Source organism: Hippoglossus stenolepis, chromosome 3, assembly GCF_022539355.2.
Source record: "Hippoglossus stenolepis isolate QCI-W04-F060 chromosome 3, HSTE1.2, whole genome shotgun sequence".
Classification (NCBI taxonomy): Eukaryota; Metazoa; Chordata; class Actinopteri; order Pleuronectiformes; family Pleuronectidae; genus Hippoglossus; species Hippoglossus stenolepis.
In genome coordinates, this window is record NC_061485.1 from 5,034,785 (window position 1) to 5,053,208 (window position 18,424).

The following is an 18,424-nucleotide window of genomic DNA, read 5'->3' on the forward strand; positions in this document are numbered from 1 at the left end:
GAACGCACCACAAGGAGCACGCATGCGCTCTGGTTACCTAAGCCCTGGAGCTGTTGTGGAAAACACGTTGTTAGCTTGTTAGCTTGTTAGCTGTGACTGTCAGTGAAGCTGGTGAGTAAACATCATAACAACAACAGGCGTGTTAGCTGTTAGCTTGGTAGCTTTGACTGTGAGTAAACATCCTGCAGCTACATGTTCAATACCATAACAACAGGCGTGTTAGCTGTTAGCTTGTTAGCTTTTACTGTGAGTAAACATCCTGCAGCTTCACGTTCAATACCATTAGCTGTTAGCTTGTTAGCTGTGTTTAGAGGACATCCCAACAGCTACGAGCTAGCTTCGTTAGCTACTTCACCTAGCTCCCTTTTGACCTCTTGTTAGCTAGTTTAGCTTCAGGTGGGTACAACCATGTGACACAGTGACTTTTCCACAAGGCAGATATGAGCTTTGTTCTTGTTCTGGTTGTTTATGTTGACTCGGGGCTGATCTATTTCATTGTGTGTACATAAATGTGTATATATATGTATGTGTCACTCATGAGTCCAGCTCACACTGACTCTTACCACTAACATTTCTTTTAAAGTGTGTAGTGAAAAGAAGTGACTACAGCCCCTGGTGCAAACAGACAGACAACAGACATAATGAGGAGCACTGGAGATTAGCCTGTGAGAATGAGTCACCAAAGTCTTATGGACAGAGATGAAGCACTGAGTGTTTCAAGAAGTAGAAAGTTCCCAAACATTTGCACACGCTCTATATTGATTTTTCAAGTGCATAAAATAAAAAGCATTACCATTGGAAGATAGTGGGGCTGACCTCTGATTCGTCGGTGTGTTAACCCATCAGACACATCCATACTAAAAACAACCTTTTCAGGCTTGTGCAAAATAACATCCAGTTGTTTTGAAGTAGTTTAGTCACAGTCTACCTCAGAACAACAGACACACGTTCACGTTTGACTTATTATATTTAAATTTCACACTGAACTTGAGAAACATCTCTTTTAATCAGTAAGTTGTTCCTGTTCTAGTTTGCTGCTCATCACTCGAGGGAGCCAGAGTCACCGATGCTGTAATATCATGAGCGGCGTCGTCAAGAAGGACGAATCTGGTGTTTACCAACGGGTGGTGTTAAAGAACGCCTCGCCATACCACTACATGAATGTTTGCCTGTAAGTCACTGTAAACATTTAGTGTGATAATTCAATGCATCTTATTGTCTTCTCCAAAATATTTAAATATTCTAAATGTGCATTTTATACATGATTACTGCCCATCTCTCACAAATCATATTTCTGTGTGTTCAGTGTCCTGGAAGATGAGTCTACCAAACTGAGTGCTGTTGAATTTAAGCAGTTTATCATCTCAGGCCTGAAGAGCCTGTATGGAGAGGTGAGGTCATTCATATGTCCGGGCCGACGGTTTGATTCCCACCACAGCTGAACAAATGTGATGTGCTCTGATGCTGAGAGGTCTTCAGATGTTCTTTCCTTGATGATTCCCATGGCTAAGTGCATGCTGGGAAGCCCTCAGACACGCCTGCATTCACCGTTCTCTGAGACGACTTTGCTGAGCGGTTCAAACACAGCTTAGCGGCAATTGAACTGAGCCTGTGCTCATTTTGACACAGTCGACTGTACCTCAGCACACAGAGCAACAGACCCCCTGAGCTGTGGAGGCAGCTTTGTTCTCATGCATGTTTATGTGTTGTTTAGGTGGGAGCAGCTTTATCTTTTGACCTGTTGAAGTACAATGAAGACAAACGCACTGCTCTGCTGCGTGTTTACAGCAGGTGAGCTTCAGTCCGCAGCCGCAGGACGAGAACAAGTTTCCACTCTTGTGTAACTTTCTGATTCAAACCACCTGCTTCATGTGATGGACTGAATTAGTTGTGTGTGTTTTCTCAGGGGTTTGGTGAAGCTGTGGAGCTCCCTGACTCTGCTGGGCTCCTACCAGAACCAGGCCTGTGCCTTCAGAGTGCTGCAGGTCAGACTTCATCAATTATTCCAAACCTGCTTATATAAACTGATTCATTCTTGTTGCAGATACAATACGTACACCATGAGACATTTAAAATAAAACTGGGAGTGTTAAGTTCAGATTATTTTATCACAGCTGGATTTCAGAGGTCAAGGGTGAACCTCTGTGTGTGAGAGGAAACATTTCTGTCAGGTTGACAGGTTTCACACATTTGTCTTCAGGTGTCTCCGTATCTACTGGCGCTGACAGGAAACAGCCGAGAGCTGCAGCTGGACTGACGCAGGAGAAGCATTGTTTTGTTCAAGATGAGTTTCATATGGAGGAGCGTCTTAAACAAATCACAGCTGTGTCACTCGACCATCGCAGCAGCTCCTCCACCCTGTAGGCTGCTCCACATAGGCCAGCGAGCCTCCCTCACTAAAGCCTTCTCCACCCAGGATGTAGAGCTGTTCGCCACACTGACGGGTGACACCAACCCCCTCCACCTTGACCCGGCCTATGCCAAGACCACCTCCTTCGAAGCGCCCATCGTGCACGGCGTCCTCATCAATGGCCTGATCTCGGCTGTGCTCGGCACCAGAATGCCCGGTCAGGGCTGCGTCTTCCTGCACCAGGAGATCCGCTTCCCAGCGCCTCTGTATATTGGCGAGGAGGTACTGGCCGAAGCCGAGGTCGTCAAGATCAAGATGTCGTTCGCCTTGATTGCGGTGACATGCTCCGTAAAGGACAAGGTGGTGATGCAGGGGGATGTGATGGTGATGATGCCAGAGGATCAGCAGAAGAGGGGTTGAGATGAGGTCAGAGGTCACAGCAGGCTGACAGTGAACAGTAAAAATGGCCGCTGCTGCTCAGCATCTCCGGGATTAAGTTGGTTCTGGTTTGCAACAACTTTTCTACACAATGGAATTTGCACATTGAAGATTTCACGCTATTGTTTCTTTTCCTGATGTTCTTGAACACTGAGCTGAATCCTCAGACACTGATGGTGATTTCGAATTCAGTGTTTTTACTTTGTTGGCTCTGCTCTGCATTTTGTTTAACATAAGAAACTTTTGTGTGGAATAAAATTGTGAAGTTATCGTTGGATTTAATTAATTTACATTGTGAAATGCAGCATCTTATTTCAGTCCAGTTCAGTTCATTGCCTCTAATGTTATCCCCTTGCTGCCAGGACCAACAGGCTGCTCTTCAGTCCAACCAATCACCTCAACATGTTATTTGTAGAATAACCAACAAATAACTTCATGGTTGATCTATCTGCCAAATATTTTCCAGATTATTTGATCTATAAAACATTAGACAATATTGTAAAGTACATGTTCGAATCCCCTAAAGCCCAAATTGTCTCCAAATAGCTTTTGTCCAACAGTACAACAAACACATTATTTATTAACTATCACACTAAGTTAATGAAAAACATAAGTAAGTCACGTGAAAATTTTGTGTTGCTCCTAATGCCATAAATTTAACCTTTCTTACGTGTTAAATATTTTGGTCTGACAATAGTTAGGCTGGTCTTGGTGGATTCTGACCTCCACATTATCAGTATGGGAAAAGAACTGTCAGCACCACATTGTAAAGATGGGGGAAATCTTCAATCTCCCAGTGCTTCTGTGCAGCAGCCACTGGTAGCACTGGTGCTCAGATTAACGGATACTTCACCCAAAAATTAAAAGTCACTCATTATCTACTCAGCACTATGCCGATGGAGGGGTGGGTGAAGAGTTTGAGTCTGCAAAACACTACTCTCGTGAGAACTGCAGCATCAACTAGGAGGAGGATAACAGCATTTAGGCTAAAAACATGGTGTAAATGATTTTGGTGTTTGATTGGTGTAAAAGTTTCTAATCGAATATGATTGTTGGGGGTTACGGTCTTCACCCACCCCTCCGTCGGCAGAGTGGTGAGTAGATAATGAGTGAATTTTCATTATTGGGTGAACTATCCCTTTAGCTTCTGGTGATTCTGGTCTTTGGACGTGCATGTTGGTATCAAATCTCACACGACTACTAGAAGCTGCACTAGAGTTTTATTTCCTTTCCTCTTCTTAGCTTTGCATTTATACAAAAATTATTTGCACAAGTCTTTGCATTTATACGAAAATTAACTTTTTGTTATTTTAATGTATTTATTTTATTTGATGGGTTTTGTAAGTTCAGTTTCATACATTTTTAAAACAAATAGAACCTGAAGGTTTATTGTTGACCTTGAAAACGGGTGTGCGGTTACACTTCCTGCTCCTGACCAGCAGGAAGCGGTGACGAGGCTTCGAGTCCTTTGACCCACTTTCTATTAATGACGACGAAGCTGCCGTGATGACGTTCAACCAGAACAGCACTTCCTGGTTACGATGAAGCTAAGCTAACAGCTAGCTCGGCTTGTTGTTGTTCCTCCTCCGCGCAGCGGGGCTCCGCCTCAGTGTCTCTCCGGCGGCTTCAGTCACTGACAGACGGACGCTAGGCTCGGACTTCCACCGTTAATGCCCCGGGATGTCTTTCCTGGAGAAGCCTGCCCCCGGCAAGCTGCTGCTGGACGACACCGTGCCCCTGACCGCGGTGATCGAAGCCAGCCAGAACCTGCAGTCCCACACGGTGAGTGCTCCCCGGAGGTAAACACCAGCGGGCGAAGGTTCGGGTGTGAACCCGTAGGTCGGCGCTTCCCTGTCGGCGAACATTGGTCTGTTGAAAACGGCCAACTTCCTCTGAATGGGGCGTCTGAGTCTATCGCTGCGTCACCGCTTCCATTGTCGGACACGTCTGTAGACGCGTTCATTCGTGTGTCTTCGTGTGAAAATTGACATTCGTCACAAACGTCCTGTGACTTGTGGAGTCGGTGACCGGCTCCAGCTCCCGAGAGCCCGCTGACATGTGTCTCTAACCGGCTGCGGTGCGTTCGACCTGCGCGGTGGGTCCATTATCGGACAGACAGCTGACCCGGGCTCAGTTAGCGCTGTCACCGATCAGGAGTCAGCAAACTGCCGATTTAAAGGAGCTTCGTCCCCGATTGACTGAACCGTTCCAGCTCTGGGGCCATTGATCCCAATACCCACGTTCCACCAAACACTTCGGGCTCTTAATGTGTCTTTTAAAACACTGACAAACTAAAGTTGTATTTATACACAACGTACGTTAGTAAATGCTCTAATATTCGGCATAAATCACCTCCACCAAACACCTGTAATCCAATATGTAGTCAGTATTTACTTTGCTCATCGACCGCTTCTTCGGGGACAATACGAGGATTGTATTGACTCACGTGCTCCTTTCTGTAAACTATCCCCGCCGAATGGAAGAATGGCTGAATCTGTGTATTTACTTTATAAATCTCGTTGTTGACACTCACTAGTCTGCTGCAATCTACTGCAACAGTAAACACTGCGATTTGCTGACGGAATTTGGCGTCTGATTTAGCAAATGACACCGGTGCAGTGCTCGGGACAAACCAACCCGGTGTTACCCTGAACTGGAATATGAGCTTTGAACCCGTGTGTACAACTCGAAACGGCTCGTGAAACAGCGAGCCTGTCGATGACCCGCTTATGACGTTATGATATTGTTTGTATATTAAAATTAAAGCAGGGGAACTCGCTGCCTGTCCGATAATGGACGCAGTTTTGGTTTGTTGTTGACAGTCAGGCTGGAATCAGTTGAGTTGGCCAGTGAGCTTTACAATAGCTACTTGTGTAAAACGACCATAACCCCCCACGTGATGGAATCAAATCATATATGCAATTCTATTGTCATTAAATGTGACCCAGCATGTCGTCACTCCATTGAGGCCCAACAGTCCCCTCATGAAACCAGTGGTAGTTCTTCCTCAGTCTTGCTGAGGGCGAAGGACCGAGGATGTCACACCTTGTTAAGCCCTTTGAGAGAAACTGTGATTTGTGAATATTGAATATTTATGATTAAAATTTCATTGATTGATTGAAATTTACTAGATGCAGATTTTTATTGGGATCTGCACCAAGTTTCATACACACATACACATCAGTCCCCTAAACAATAAACAGAGCCTGTATAATCAAGACCCATGAATTATCCTCCGAAGAATCGACTAAAGGTTTGAAATCCGCTCTATTTCACAACTTTAAAGAAAGTTAAATTAATCTCCACCCTGATCCAGATTCACACTAAATGTTTATGACTTCTTCCCTGACCAGTACCACGTCCTCCCACCAAGTTCTGTTGAAATCCGTTCAGCAGTTTTTACGTAATCTTGCTTACGAACAAACAATTCAATGAACAAACAGACGAGGGTTGAAACATAACCTCCTTCACGGAGGTAACAAGTTTAATAGACTCCACCTCTTCTTTTTATAATGGAATAAATTAAACGTGGTGATATATAAATAAACTTTTACTTGACTTTGGTGTGGATCCAGAATTTGTCTTTCTCTCACTTTAAGACTGTGAAATAGGACTTTTAAAAAAAAAATGTATTTAACCAATTTCCCAGAGAATAATTCATGGGTCTTGATTTGATAAATTCTGACATTTAGGTGACTGATATCTTTGAGTGTGTGAAATTAGTTGCAGATCCAAATAAAAATCATGATCTTCGTGAATTTAGATGTGGCTTCATAAGGGAACTAACTATTGGGCCCAGGTGGAGTCAACGCTTTACTGAGGGACATTCTAGTTCCAACTCCATAACTTCACCTCAAGGTATGTGCTGATACTCAAACTTTAAACCTGAATACCTCACTGTGTTATATGATAAGAAACATGAGGTCAGAGATTACTGTGGCACTGAAAACTGAGTCAGCAGCTTGTAATGACTTAAAGAATTTAGCAGAAACACTCAATTGTATAATATTGACCAAGCAAATTGTATTTAATGTGGATCAGTCACATCTGGCTGATACAACATCCACTGAATAAGCTCAGTGTTGATGTTGATGCAGCAACGCTCTGGATCATTAAACACAATTTGCTCGGTCAATATTATATCTTCTATTTGTCTGTTGTAACCAGTGCACTGTAATTTGCTGTGGTCTGCTGGGGGAGCAGCATTGGAGCCGGTGACGCCAACAGACTTAACAAACCGATTAAGAAGGCTGGCTCTGTCATTGGCTGCAAACCGGACACTTTTGAAGTGGTGGTGGAGAGGAGGGCACGGAGCAAACTGTTGTCCATCATTGACAATCACGAGCACCGTCTCCACCACCTAGTGGACAGAGAGCGGAGCACTTTCTCGAACAGACTGGTTCAGCTCCGCTGCCGCAAGGACAGACACAGGAAATCTGTCCTGCCTACAGCAATAGGACTGAACTCCTCACCTCTGTCAAAAGGTGAAGCTTCAAAACCATGAGCCTTATAGTTTCTGTCCACACCAAAACTCTTTCTTGCACATATTATATAGATTTTCTGCTGCACATCTTATAGTCATATTTATTTATTTTGGTAATGTTCAACAGCTACTGCAATTTTGCACTCTCGTCTCTTTTGTCGTCTTTTGTATTTCGCCTTTTGTTCTTTGCTCTATGTGAAATGCACTTTGACCTGCTGCTGTGATACAATAATTTATCCAAGTTGGGATCAATAAAGTACATCAATCGATCTATCTTTCTATCTATCTATACAATTAAGCGTTTCTGCTACATTCATTCAGTCATTTATTTATTTGGTTATTAAGTGATGGTTTTCGGATCATGAATCGTGATTGTCCCACTCCACTTTAACACCTGGTGTCATGGCTTTCATTGGATAAACTCTAGAGCGAGTCGAACAAACGCAAAGTAAACTTCAAGAACTAACGCCATCTACTGCTGTACTTCTCTTTCCCTTTTCATTACTTCACACCCACCAAGGGGGAGACTGGGAAAAAACAAACATCAATCAGAAAAAAACCTTTGTTCATCATCTTCATTATCGATGCAATTGAATTAAACATCAAAGGCACAGAGTGGTTGTGTTTTATAACATAGCATGGATGGAAGAAAAACATGACACCACCACGCCTTTGATCCACCACGCCTTTTGATACTTGTTACTTTACCTTTGTTATCATAAGGCCACCTGCCAAAAAAAACTAACAAAGAAGCTCATTAGCACAGCCACGAAACAAAAGAAGCAGATTTTTCTGATCCCTGAAAGGAATAGAACCCCTAACGCAGCAACATGCCCTTCCTGGCCCTTGCTGTCCTTATAGGCATAACAGTCATCCAAACTGTGAGGTTTATATTTTACTATTTCCTCCCAGCTAGTGATGAGGATAACAATTCAGAGTCAAAACCTGCAGCTTTGTTCAACGATGAAGAAAAACAGAATGAGATTGGACCTGCAGCAGCTGTGTTAGACGTTGCAGCATCACTGGATGCAGGCAGTACTGCAGCCCTGTTCCAAGTTGCTATAGCTTTGTATAAAGCTGCAGACACTGTGCACGATGGTACAGCAGGACTGGAAAGAACCTGCCTCTCTTCATTTCTGGCAAACCCTCCAGCACCGGACGAGACCAGTTTGGCAGCTGTGCTCCACCATTCTGAAAGCTTTTTGAATGCTGCAGATGCGGTGTACAACTCCTCAATAGCACTGCACCAGACCCGTTCTGATGTAGCTCTGTTTGACACTGCAGTGGCTGCCTTCAATGCGACAGCTCTACAGGATGAGACCAGCGTTTCAGTTGTGCACAACGTGGCTGAAGATTTGTACAGTGCTGCAAATGCTTTGCAAAACGTCTCAGCAGCATTTGAGTCCACCAGTGGTCCAGCTGTGTGCAATTTTGCTGCAACTTGGTGCACTGCTACAGTCACTGTGAACAACGTCGCAACAGCACTGCATGACGACAGTCCCGCTAGAGCCGTGTTTGATGCTGCAGTAGCTGTCTTGAATTCTACAGTATCAGCCTCAGCTTTGTTCAAAGATGCAGATGATGGCGTTGGACTTGGCATCATGAGACCGGTGCTGCGCAAACGCAGGACGATGGGAACTGTTAACTTTGGTGGCTCCATGTGAATGGAACTGCCCATGGACGAAAGCACAACACAAACTTACTTCTATGAATTATATATATGGGTTTGTTTAGATATTTTATCGCACTTTTTTTGCTGGCAGAGACAGGCTGCCACGTTCAGATGTTACCAGTGAAAACAAAAGCTGCCTTGAAATACTCCCACTACAGTGTGATTTACTCCGGGTGCTCCGGTCTCTCCCACACAAGAACATGCAATTAAAAGTATATAAAACTTGACAATTTCTACTTGGTATCTATTTTCTTTTATATACCACTAGCATTGCACCTCTGTAGCGCAGCACCTCCGTTGAGCTTCCAATGCATGGAAACCTGCTGCTGTGTTCGAAGGGGGCGACCCTCTTCTGACACTCAACTACAGGCCCATCAGTATCTTACCCATAGTATGGAATGTATTTGAAAAACTTGTTGCTAAACAAATCATTACTTTTCTAAACAATAGCTCCTTCCCACTTCGCCCAATGCAATTTGTTTGTTTAGTTTTTCTTCAGTCTTGCTGGGGGTGAAGGACGGAGCACGTCACACCTTGTTAAGCCCTATGAGGAAAACTGATTGGTGAATATGGGCTTTACAAATATAATTTGATTGATTGAAACTACTAGATTAATAGTTTTTTATTCGGATCTGCACCAAATTTCAGACACTCATTCATATCAGTCCCCTAAACAATAAACATGCCTGATTTTTTTTTTTTCATCAAGATCCATGAATTTTCTTCTGAAGAATCAACTAAAAGGTTGAAAATTGCTGTATTTCCCAATTTTGAAGAAAGTTAAAAAAGAAAACAAATCCTGGCTCTCCACCCTGATCCGGATTCACACTTAAATTCTGATAAATGTGGAAAACATAACCTCCTTGGCGGAGGTAGCAAGTTTAATAGACTCCACATGTCCTTTTATAATGGAATTAATTAAACGTGATTCTCTGAATAACAGGCATTGGAACAATTACACTGAACTTGCTATTGCCTGGCAATGTAACCAAAATGTGTGAACGGTACTAAAACAAAATTATAATGTCATATTACAGTTGTCAATCATACAGAAACAAAAAGATACATTACTTTATCACTGTGCATCCTGCAAACAGCTTTTTTCTTCCTGTTAATTGTATAATATTGACCAAGCAAATTGTATTTAACCTTTAACAGTCACATAATAAGGTCAGTGTTGGTACCGATGTTGATCCAGTGCATTGCTGCATCACACAATCACATTAATTCAGTTATTAATCGATGGTGTCGGACCACGCAAAATATCGGATAAACTCTAGAGCTAGTCAAACATACACAAAGTAAACTTCAAGAACTGTATGTGTCCTAATGACCTCTGATTAATGTTGATGTTTATTGTAAAGGTAGTACAATCCTGAAGCGGCGGCCGCAATAATTTTGCATCTTCTTCTTCTTGTTTGTTCGGTTTATTGGTGGGTGCCATCTACTGCTGTACTCCATTAACCCCCCCCTCCATCAAACATCGAACGCACAGTGTTTTCTTTTGTATAACATGTCAGCAGGGATGTAAGAAAAATACCTTTGACCTTCCATGCCTTTGATCCTCCAAGCCTTTAATACTTTACTATAGCACTGTATGGTCAATAGGCCACCTGCTGAGAAAATGAACAAAGAAGCTAATTTGCACAGCCACGAAACGAGAGAAGCAGATTTTCCTTCATTCTGATCCGCACATATTTTTAAAGGAATAAAACCCAGCAACATGTCCTTCCTGGGCCTTGGTGTCCTCTTCGGCGTCACTGTGTACATCACTCTGAGGATTGTATTTGACCATTTCCTTCTGCCTGGAGGGAGAAATGTACATATTGATGAGGATAACAATTTCGCACACGGGGTTATCACTGAACTGCCCGAATCAGAAACTAGCGTTGGAGAGACAGAGGACAATTCATTGTCCATTGCAGAATCAGAGCCTTCAGCTTTGTTCAACGCTAAAGAAGAACAGGAGGAGATTGCACCTGCAGCAGCAGTGTTACTCGTTGAAGCATCACTGGATACGACCAGTTCTGCTGCTCTGTTCAAGGTTGAAACAGCTTTGTTGAGCGCTGCAGACACTGTGCACCATGCTATGGCAGAACTGGAAAGGACCTGCCCCTCTTCTATTCTGTCAGGCGCCGCTGCACCACCGGAAACGACCAGTGTTGCAGCTGTGATTCATCTTTCTCAAAGATTGTTCAATGCTGCAGAGGCTGTGCACAACTCCTCAGTAGCACTGCAAAAGACCGGTTCTGCTGTAGCTGTGATTGACTCTGCAGCGGCTGCCTTTAACACTGCAGCTCGACACGTTGAGGCCAATGTTTCAGCTGTGATCAACGTGGCTGCAGTTTTGTACAATGCTGCAGATGCTTTGCGCAACGTCTCAGCAGCAATGCGTTCAACCAGTGCTTCAGCTGTATGCAATGTTGATACAGCTTGGTACAATGCTGCAGTCGCTCTTAACATAACCTCAGCAGCACTGCATGAGGCCAGTCCTGCTAGAGCTGTGTTTGGTGCCGCAGTACCTTTCTTGGATGTAACAGTAGCAGTGTTGGCAAGCGGTGCTGCAGCTTTGACACCCGTTACCACAACTTCGTTCAAAGGAGCAGGTGATGGCTTTGGATTTATCATCCAGGACGAGTGAAACCGTTCACTTTGCTGACTCCATGTGAATAATAGAACTGCCCATGGATGAAAGCGCAACACAAACTTACTTCTATGAATTGTATATATTGTGTTGTGTAGATGTTTTCTTGTACTTTTTTTTATTGTGGCGCCAAAAATCTTGCCATGAGGGGCTGCCACGTTGAAGTGTTACCAGCGAAAACAAAAGCTGCCTTCAAATACTCCCACTACAGTGGGAAATGGTTAAATACAGGTACATGAGGGTTTACTCCGGGTGCTCCGGACTCTCCCACACAAGAACTTGTAATTAAATTCTATATAACAATTTCTACTTGGTATCTATTTTCTTTTATATACCAGTAGCATTGCACCTCTGTAGCACAGCACCACTGTTGATTTACACCCATGTTTGAATTTACAGTAAGAATACATTAATAATAATCACAGGAGGGTCGGCTGGCCCTCTTTTATTGTGAGAAAATTCCAACACTATATTTTAAGTGATGTCGGTGAATTTTTAGTTAAGATGAAACACAACAAACATGAAACAGACTCTTCCCTGGGTGAATGATAATGCTCACAACTAATGACAGGATGGGACAATGCCCTAAAAATATGATAGCGATACATTTACAATGCTAACAAACACGGTAATAAGAGAACTGAGAGAAGCAACGGCAGACATCCTCACAATCATTGAAAATTCTGCTTGTAGCTCAAAAGTTATTTGGTGTCTGACTAATCAAAACCATACAATAACAAAGCCAATTGTTGGATGAGTCAGTAGCCACCATAGCCTCACTACCAACGAACCAGCACTTCCACCAAGAACGGTATCTCAAACAGAGGTTTCACTACGCCCAATGCGTAGAAACAGTTACAGCAGTTACAAGTAACTTCATAGAAAATGTTAAGGTGTCACTAGACAAAGTTGGGGTTGTGGGGGCCACGGTTATACTTTTAAACCAGACTGGTTTTTGCCTTATTAGTGGTAAGGCTCTGAGAATCTCACTGTGGTAAGTTTGTATCTTTCCAGTAAGTTTGTTTTCTGGGATGTGGTGAACATTATGGCCTCACTGAACTTTACAGCTGCTAGTTAATACTTGAGTTAGAGTTTCCTGGTAGTCATGACTGAATTGGGCTTAGCTTGCTCAGTGATGCTGAGAAAATTCAGTACAAATTCATACAATGTTGTAGACCTAATGGAAATTGGTGTATTAATGTATTGCCTTTATTTGTGTGCCCCCTTCATCTTATTGTTTCAACCACTTCAATTTCAGATTATTTTTACATTTAATTCCTTTTGAATAGCATCAAATAAGATTTTCTGATGGCCTTGTTCTCTCCGTCTCTCAGGAGTACATCATCCGAGTCCAGAGGGGCGTGTCTTCAGACAACAGCTGGCAGGTAAATAAACCAATCACAACATCACGTCTCAGCCACATCTTCTCCAACTTGAACGACCATGGGGCTCGTTTGTCCCCACTCTCGAAAAAGACCGGCGTTTATCAGAGGCAGGCGCACCAGAGCTTTGTCGTCATGGTTGCAATAACACAAACTCTGATAAAAGATACTACTCTGATTATCAGTGTCACATCTTATCAGTTGGAATCCACCTGGGTGATAGACAGCTTCGTCGAGAAATACTAGGAAATATTAGTGTATTAGTAAATGAGTTAATATTCACCCTTCAGACTAGACTAGGTGTAAATATGTATTATCACCTTAAATCAGTTATGTATAGTATTTTATTTTCTGTATTAATTCATAATTCATCCTTGGATTTATTTCTCTTCCTTTTTAATGTTCATACTGCGTTGACTTTGTTCAGTTCAAGTTATTTACTTTCTCTCTTTAAGTGAATGAAAAGTGAATTTAACATAAAGATGTTCGGAGGTGAAGTGATGCCTGTGACTGACAGTTTCACGTGTGTGTTGCAGGTGATTCGACGCTACAGTGACTTCGATGTTCTCCACAGCAGCTTGATGGTGAGTTTCACATGTTTCCACCAAACATCAACATCTGTATGTTTTTAAAACGTACCGAGCTGCCAGATGGACGTCACCTTGTTTTCCTGCGGTGAAGGATTTTGTGTTTTATGTTTTCAACTCATTGCTTAGGAATATTCAAAGAGGCGATGACTAGTGCTGTATTGAACGTGCTTTCTTTTGTACTGACTCAGATGTGTCGGAGCATTTATTGAGTGAAAACTGTCAAGTATCAGATTCTGCCATTTTACAGTTGAGACTATTTTATTTTGACAAAGTTCTCATGTGGCTGTTTACTATTTGAGACATTTGTTTGCTCAGTTGAGAAGAAATGATTTTAAATGACTCTCAGTTCTTCAGGGGACACAAGTAAGAAGATTCTATTGTTCTGACGTGTTTGAAACTTACCGGTCTTCTTTCGATGATGGTAATAAAGAGTGAATTGTAGATGATTGGTTTCAGTTTATAAGAAAAGCTGCCTTGAAGTCTCGCGGTTCACATTTTCACGCTCACTGAAGCACAGCCCAGCTTCTTCTTGGCTAATTTTCCTTTCTGTTTCTGGTCTATTACGACATGTCAGAACTGTGGTTGGTGTGTCGTCAGAAGTCCTGACTGGTCCCGTGAGAGGGGAGATAACATCTTTTCACTATTTAGCTCTTAGTGCTGTAATGAGAAGCTTCCATTGAAAAACAATGGAAAACTAGAACCTTCACGCCTGGTCACGGACATGCTGCAGTAAAACCTGAGGTCCCAGCCCCACGTTGTCGTTAACCATTGATCAGTCATGTGTACGAATGCAGAGCTAGTGCGACTTTTATAGATTTACATTCTGTATTTAAATCTGCTACGTTCCAGAGAGTTTACATAATTCCCCTGTAGAAGTTCACCGGCAGTTACTATTAATAAATCCATCTAAAAACCCATGAATGATTTTGTTAGAATAGTGGATTAAAATGTGAGTTCAGTCTCCTTCCAATGGGTCACAGGGTAAATCTGAGGGTTCACATGAGGGTTAGTGGGATCTACATACATTTGTAATATCAGGTAGTTTTACTTCTTTTAGCCTTCATTGAAGCGACTCAGCCGGAGAAGGTGAGATGTGAAACTGCTCACAGCTCATAAACATCCTAACTCGAGCACAGGGGTTGTAAAAATAGATATTGCTTCATTTTAAAGGTTCACATTCCAAACAGGCCCCAGAACATCAAACTCAGCAGTTTGGACCTTCAACTAATTTGTAATAGTTAACTTCAATCCTCACAATCCTTTTTACCTCTGCCAAGGAGGTTATGTTTTCACCTGTGTCCGTTTTATTGTTGGAGCTGATATTTTCTTGAGTTTTAGTCGTGTGTCAAATTGTTCTGGTTGTGTCTCGTATCATGGTCAGGACACATCATTCCTGGATAACAGGAAGTTAGCAGTTTTTCTGCTGAGGTTTTGTCTGCTCATTTCCTGTCCAGGTCTCACTCTGACCCCAATCTCCCATCAGCCCCCGACCTCAGTCAATAAACAGCAGAACTTTCGGAAACCTCCTGAAAGTCTGTTTGTTTATCTGTGTTTTTTTTGGAGTTTGAATGAAATACTTTTATGAAACACGAGAAAAGATGAAATCATCGAAAATGAATTTGAATCGTGATAAGAAAACAAACTATGCATGGAAGTTGAACCAGTTTCTCTCTCTGTCCCTCCAGGTGTGTGGGATCAGTCTCCCTCTTCCTCCTAAGAAGCTGCTTGGAAACATGGACAGGGAGTTCATAGCAGAGAGACAGAGAGGACTGCAAACCTACCTGGACTCCATCACTCAGCATCCACTGCTCTGCAGCTCCCTGACCATCAAGAAGTTCCTGGACCCCAACAACTACTGTGCCAACTACACAGGTCTTTAATCCTCATTTTCATTAAAACCAAGAGAAAAGAAAGACTTTTATTTTCTTAAGTCAACTAAAGAAGTGTTCTCTGTTTGCCTGTGCCTCAGAGATCGCCCTGCAGCAGGTCTCCATGTTCTTCAGATCGGACCTGAAGTGGGAGGTTCTGGAGCCTCTCAAAGACGTTGGTAAGACTCAGTCTGAGCTTAAACCGAGTGACTAACATTTTAATGTTAATGTTAATGCTAAACACGACACACTTTGATATCAGTTCACTCTGCGGTTTTCACAAGAGAAGTTTTATCATGATGAAATGGTTTGAGTACATGGAAACAAACCTGAAATTACCGTGCAGAGGCACATAGAAAGTGAACCTCATGCTAGAGAATGCAATTACATCTCAATCAACATCATACACTCAAATAGATGCTCTGTATTTTTCAGGCTGGAGGATTAGGAAGAAATATTTTTTAATCAAAAACAAAGAGCAGCCCAAAGAGAGGTATCTGCTGAGCTGGGTGAGTCCAGAACATTTAACACTTACACATGAATTTTCAATACAACGGCTTTTACTGATCAATAAAAGAATTGATTTTATACGAAGTTCTCAGATCTGTGTGTCTGTTGCAGGTCGACATCGGTCCTGATAAGTTCCTGTCGGACAAAGACCTTCAGTCAGCAATGAAGCTGCTCACCAGCCTCTCTGTACGTGTGTGTGTGTGTGTGTGTGTGTGTGTGTGTGTGTGTGTGTGTGTGTGTGTGTGTGTGTGTGTGTGTGTGTGTGTGTGTGTGTGTGTGTGTGTGTGTGTGTGTGTGTGTGTGTGTGTGTGTGTGTGTGTGTGTGTGTGTGTGTGTGTGTGAGAAATATGAAAAAGTGTTGTATCATCGACATAAAAACAGTGTTTGTCAATTATCAGGAGGAGCCTGAGTGCACCACCACAGACTGAATCAATTCTGAGGAAACACTTTAAACATTTGTAATCTGCAAAAACATCATGTGAAGTTTCAGTAACAAATAAAAGGAGCAACAAACAAGACAAACCACAATTGGTGGTGTTGGTCAGGTCCCTGACCCGGACAGGCTGGGGCCTGCAGGTCCCCCAACATTACTCCCTATAAAATAAACAAATTAATTCAAAGTTTCCGCTCTTTAGGAATAAAAACTTCACGAGGGAGTAAACCACAGAAGAAGACCCAACTTCTGCTGCTACAATTGCATCATTTCCTGTCAAGTGCGGAGATGTCTGGTGTGCATGTGCCTTCGGTTTTCTGATATTTTACTCCCCAGCTGGAAAATGTGACGATATGAATATCTTGGTTTATCCCTTATTATTAAATGAGGCTGTAACTAAATCCAGTCATGATGGAAATACAAACTCACGTGAACTCCTGCTAAAGTGACCTTGCAGTTTGCGGTGGTTCAGATAAAGTTAGATCACATGCTTCTATACAACTGTAAGTTAAACTCCTCCTCCTCTTCTTCCTCCACAGGCGCCATATCTCTGTCCGCTGTTGTTCTCCAGCACCAGTGAGTCTTCAGCTCTGCTCATCCGGCCGTTCAGTGAGCGAGGCTCTCTGAGAGACCACATCTGTAAGGTACACTGCCTTTACACTCAGGAAGTAGGGACAGTAACAGCCCAACTACAGAGGCCGGGCGAAACGCCTCCAGCCTCAAACCCTCTGGAGTCATGCTGGCTTTATGTTGATAAATGATGGCAAAGTGAGAAACAATTTTCTAGTCATAAAGGTAATAAAGAAACATTGGCAAGATAAACATTTTTGATGTAGTATGAAAAGGCAAAAAATGGCCGAAATAGCCCAGGACTCTAAGAGCTAATCTGATCTATGAATCCAATTTTCAGTATCACTCCACTAATGACATTTGTGGTTGTGAGAAATATGTGTATCTCAGATTTCTCTCCTACCCCAACACACTAGAATTTAATTTGTGCTTGTTCATTGCGTTGAAATATTGCATCTTTACAAAAACTGCGTCTTTGTAATTCTGGAAACACCACAGAGGACACGAGGCGTTTTTCACTGGGACTATTTCTTCAGCAGAAAATAGAAGAAAGTAGTTCCAGTAGAAACGGTGGACTTTTCCCTCTCTGCAGGTGAAGCCCAGAGAGAGTTACCTGAAGAAGTACTGTAACCCGAAGAAGAGCCAGGGCCTCGAACTGCCGCAGATCAAACTGTACGGCCGTCAGATCCTGGAGGTACACACACACACACACACCCACACACACACACACACACACACACACACACACACACACACACACACACACACACACACACACACACACACACACACACACACACACACACACACACACACACACACACACACACACACACACAAAAACACACAAACACAGAATAACATGCAGTCACCACTAAGTGTTATTAAAGTCTGTGTGTGCACGTGTGCAGGGTCTGAAGCTCCTCCACGATGGTGGCATATTTTATGGTCACCTACAAGTGTCTAACGTCATCGTGGAGGACGGCGTGTGTCGACTGATGGACGTGGAGAACGGCATGCTGGGAGTTCCCTCAACACTACGACCCAGCTTCACCCCGCTCAGGAAGATCAACGTACGTAAACATGGGCTCAGTTAATGTTTCGTTAAACTCAGGTGACGTGACATGCATGTTAGGTTAACTGGCGATTTGACATTGCCTGTAGGTGTGATGGTGTGTGTGTGTGACTGGATGTTTGTGTCTATGATGAAGACCTCTATCCATCACCTAATGTTTAGAAGATGATAAATGTGTGTCTGCAGACCATAGAGAGCATCGACGTCTTCTGCTTCGGTCACTTACTGTACGAGATGACGTACGGCCGCCCGCCAGACGGCGTTCCCGTTGATCAGTACCCCTCTGTTCCCTACACAGCTGTGGGTACGTACAAACACACAGACACACCTCGTATATATGCACACACACGTGCTGTTCACGTCGAGCTTAGTGATGGGAAGTTTGTGTCTTTGAAGGGAGACAGATGTG

General features: G+C 43.0%; 3 protein-coding genes across 4 annotated transcripts in view; all 3 read left to right on the top strand.

Moving 5' to 3' along the window:
* Positions 1-2,339, top strand: rpp14 (ribonuclease P/MRP 14 subunit). 2 transcript variants are annotated; one of them, XM_035151549.2, is made up of 6 exons: positions 1-111; positions 1,031-1,171; positions 1,307-1,391; positions 1,715-1,791; positions 1,907-1,985; positions 2,201-2,339. In XM_035151549.2, exons 2-6 carry the CDS (start codon positions 1,080-1,082, stop codon positions 2,255-2,257), a joined length of 390 nt encoding a protein of 129 aa, XP_035007440.1. In that variant the 5' UTR covers positions 1-111; positions 1,031-1,079; the 3' UTR covers positions 2,258-2,339. The 2 variants fall into 2 exon arrangements, with proteins under 2 accessions (XP_035007440.1, XP_035007441.1); XM_035151550.2 differs by having other exon boundaries at positions 43-169.
* LOC118104569 (hydroxyacyl-thioester dehydratase type 2, mitochondrial) lies at positions 2,285-12,172 on the top strand. The gene is made up of 3 exons (XM_035151548.2): positions 2,285-2,807; positions 9,049-9,056; positions 12,159-12,172. Exon 1 carries the CDS (start codon positions 2,285-2,287, stop codon positions 2,768-2,770), a length of 486 nt encoding a protein of 161 aa, XP_035007439.1. The 3' UTR covers positions 2,771-2,807; positions 9,049-9,056; positions 12,159-12,172.
* pxk (PX domain containing serine/threonine kinase) overlaps positions 4,165-18,424 on the top strand; it is a 23,896-nt gene continuing 9,636 nt past the window's right edge. Inside the window, exons 1-11 of the mRNA XM_035151547.2 lie at positions 4,165-4,570; positions 12,922-12,972; positions 13,506-13,553; positions 15,245-15,431; positions 15,529-15,606; positions 15,863-15,936; positions 16,049-16,123; positions 16,910-17,014; positions 17,533-17,634; positions 17,852-18,013; positions 18,202-18,319. Of these exons, the coding sequence (XP_035007438.2) occupies positions 4,469-4,570; positions 12,922-12,972; positions 13,506-13,553; positions 15,245-15,431; positions 15,529-15,606; positions 15,863-15,936; positions 16,049-16,123; positions 16,910-17,014; positions 17,533-17,634; positions 17,852-18,013; positions 18,202-18,319 (1,102 nt within the window). The 5' untranslated portion in view covers positions 4,165-4,468. The remainder of the gene's footprint in view (positions 4,571-12,921; positions 12,973-13,505; positions 13,554-15,244; positions 15,432-15,528; positions 15,607-15,862; positions 15,937-16,048; positions 16,124-16,909; positions 17,015-17,532; positions 17,635-17,851; positions 18,014-18,201; positions 18,320-18,424) is intronic.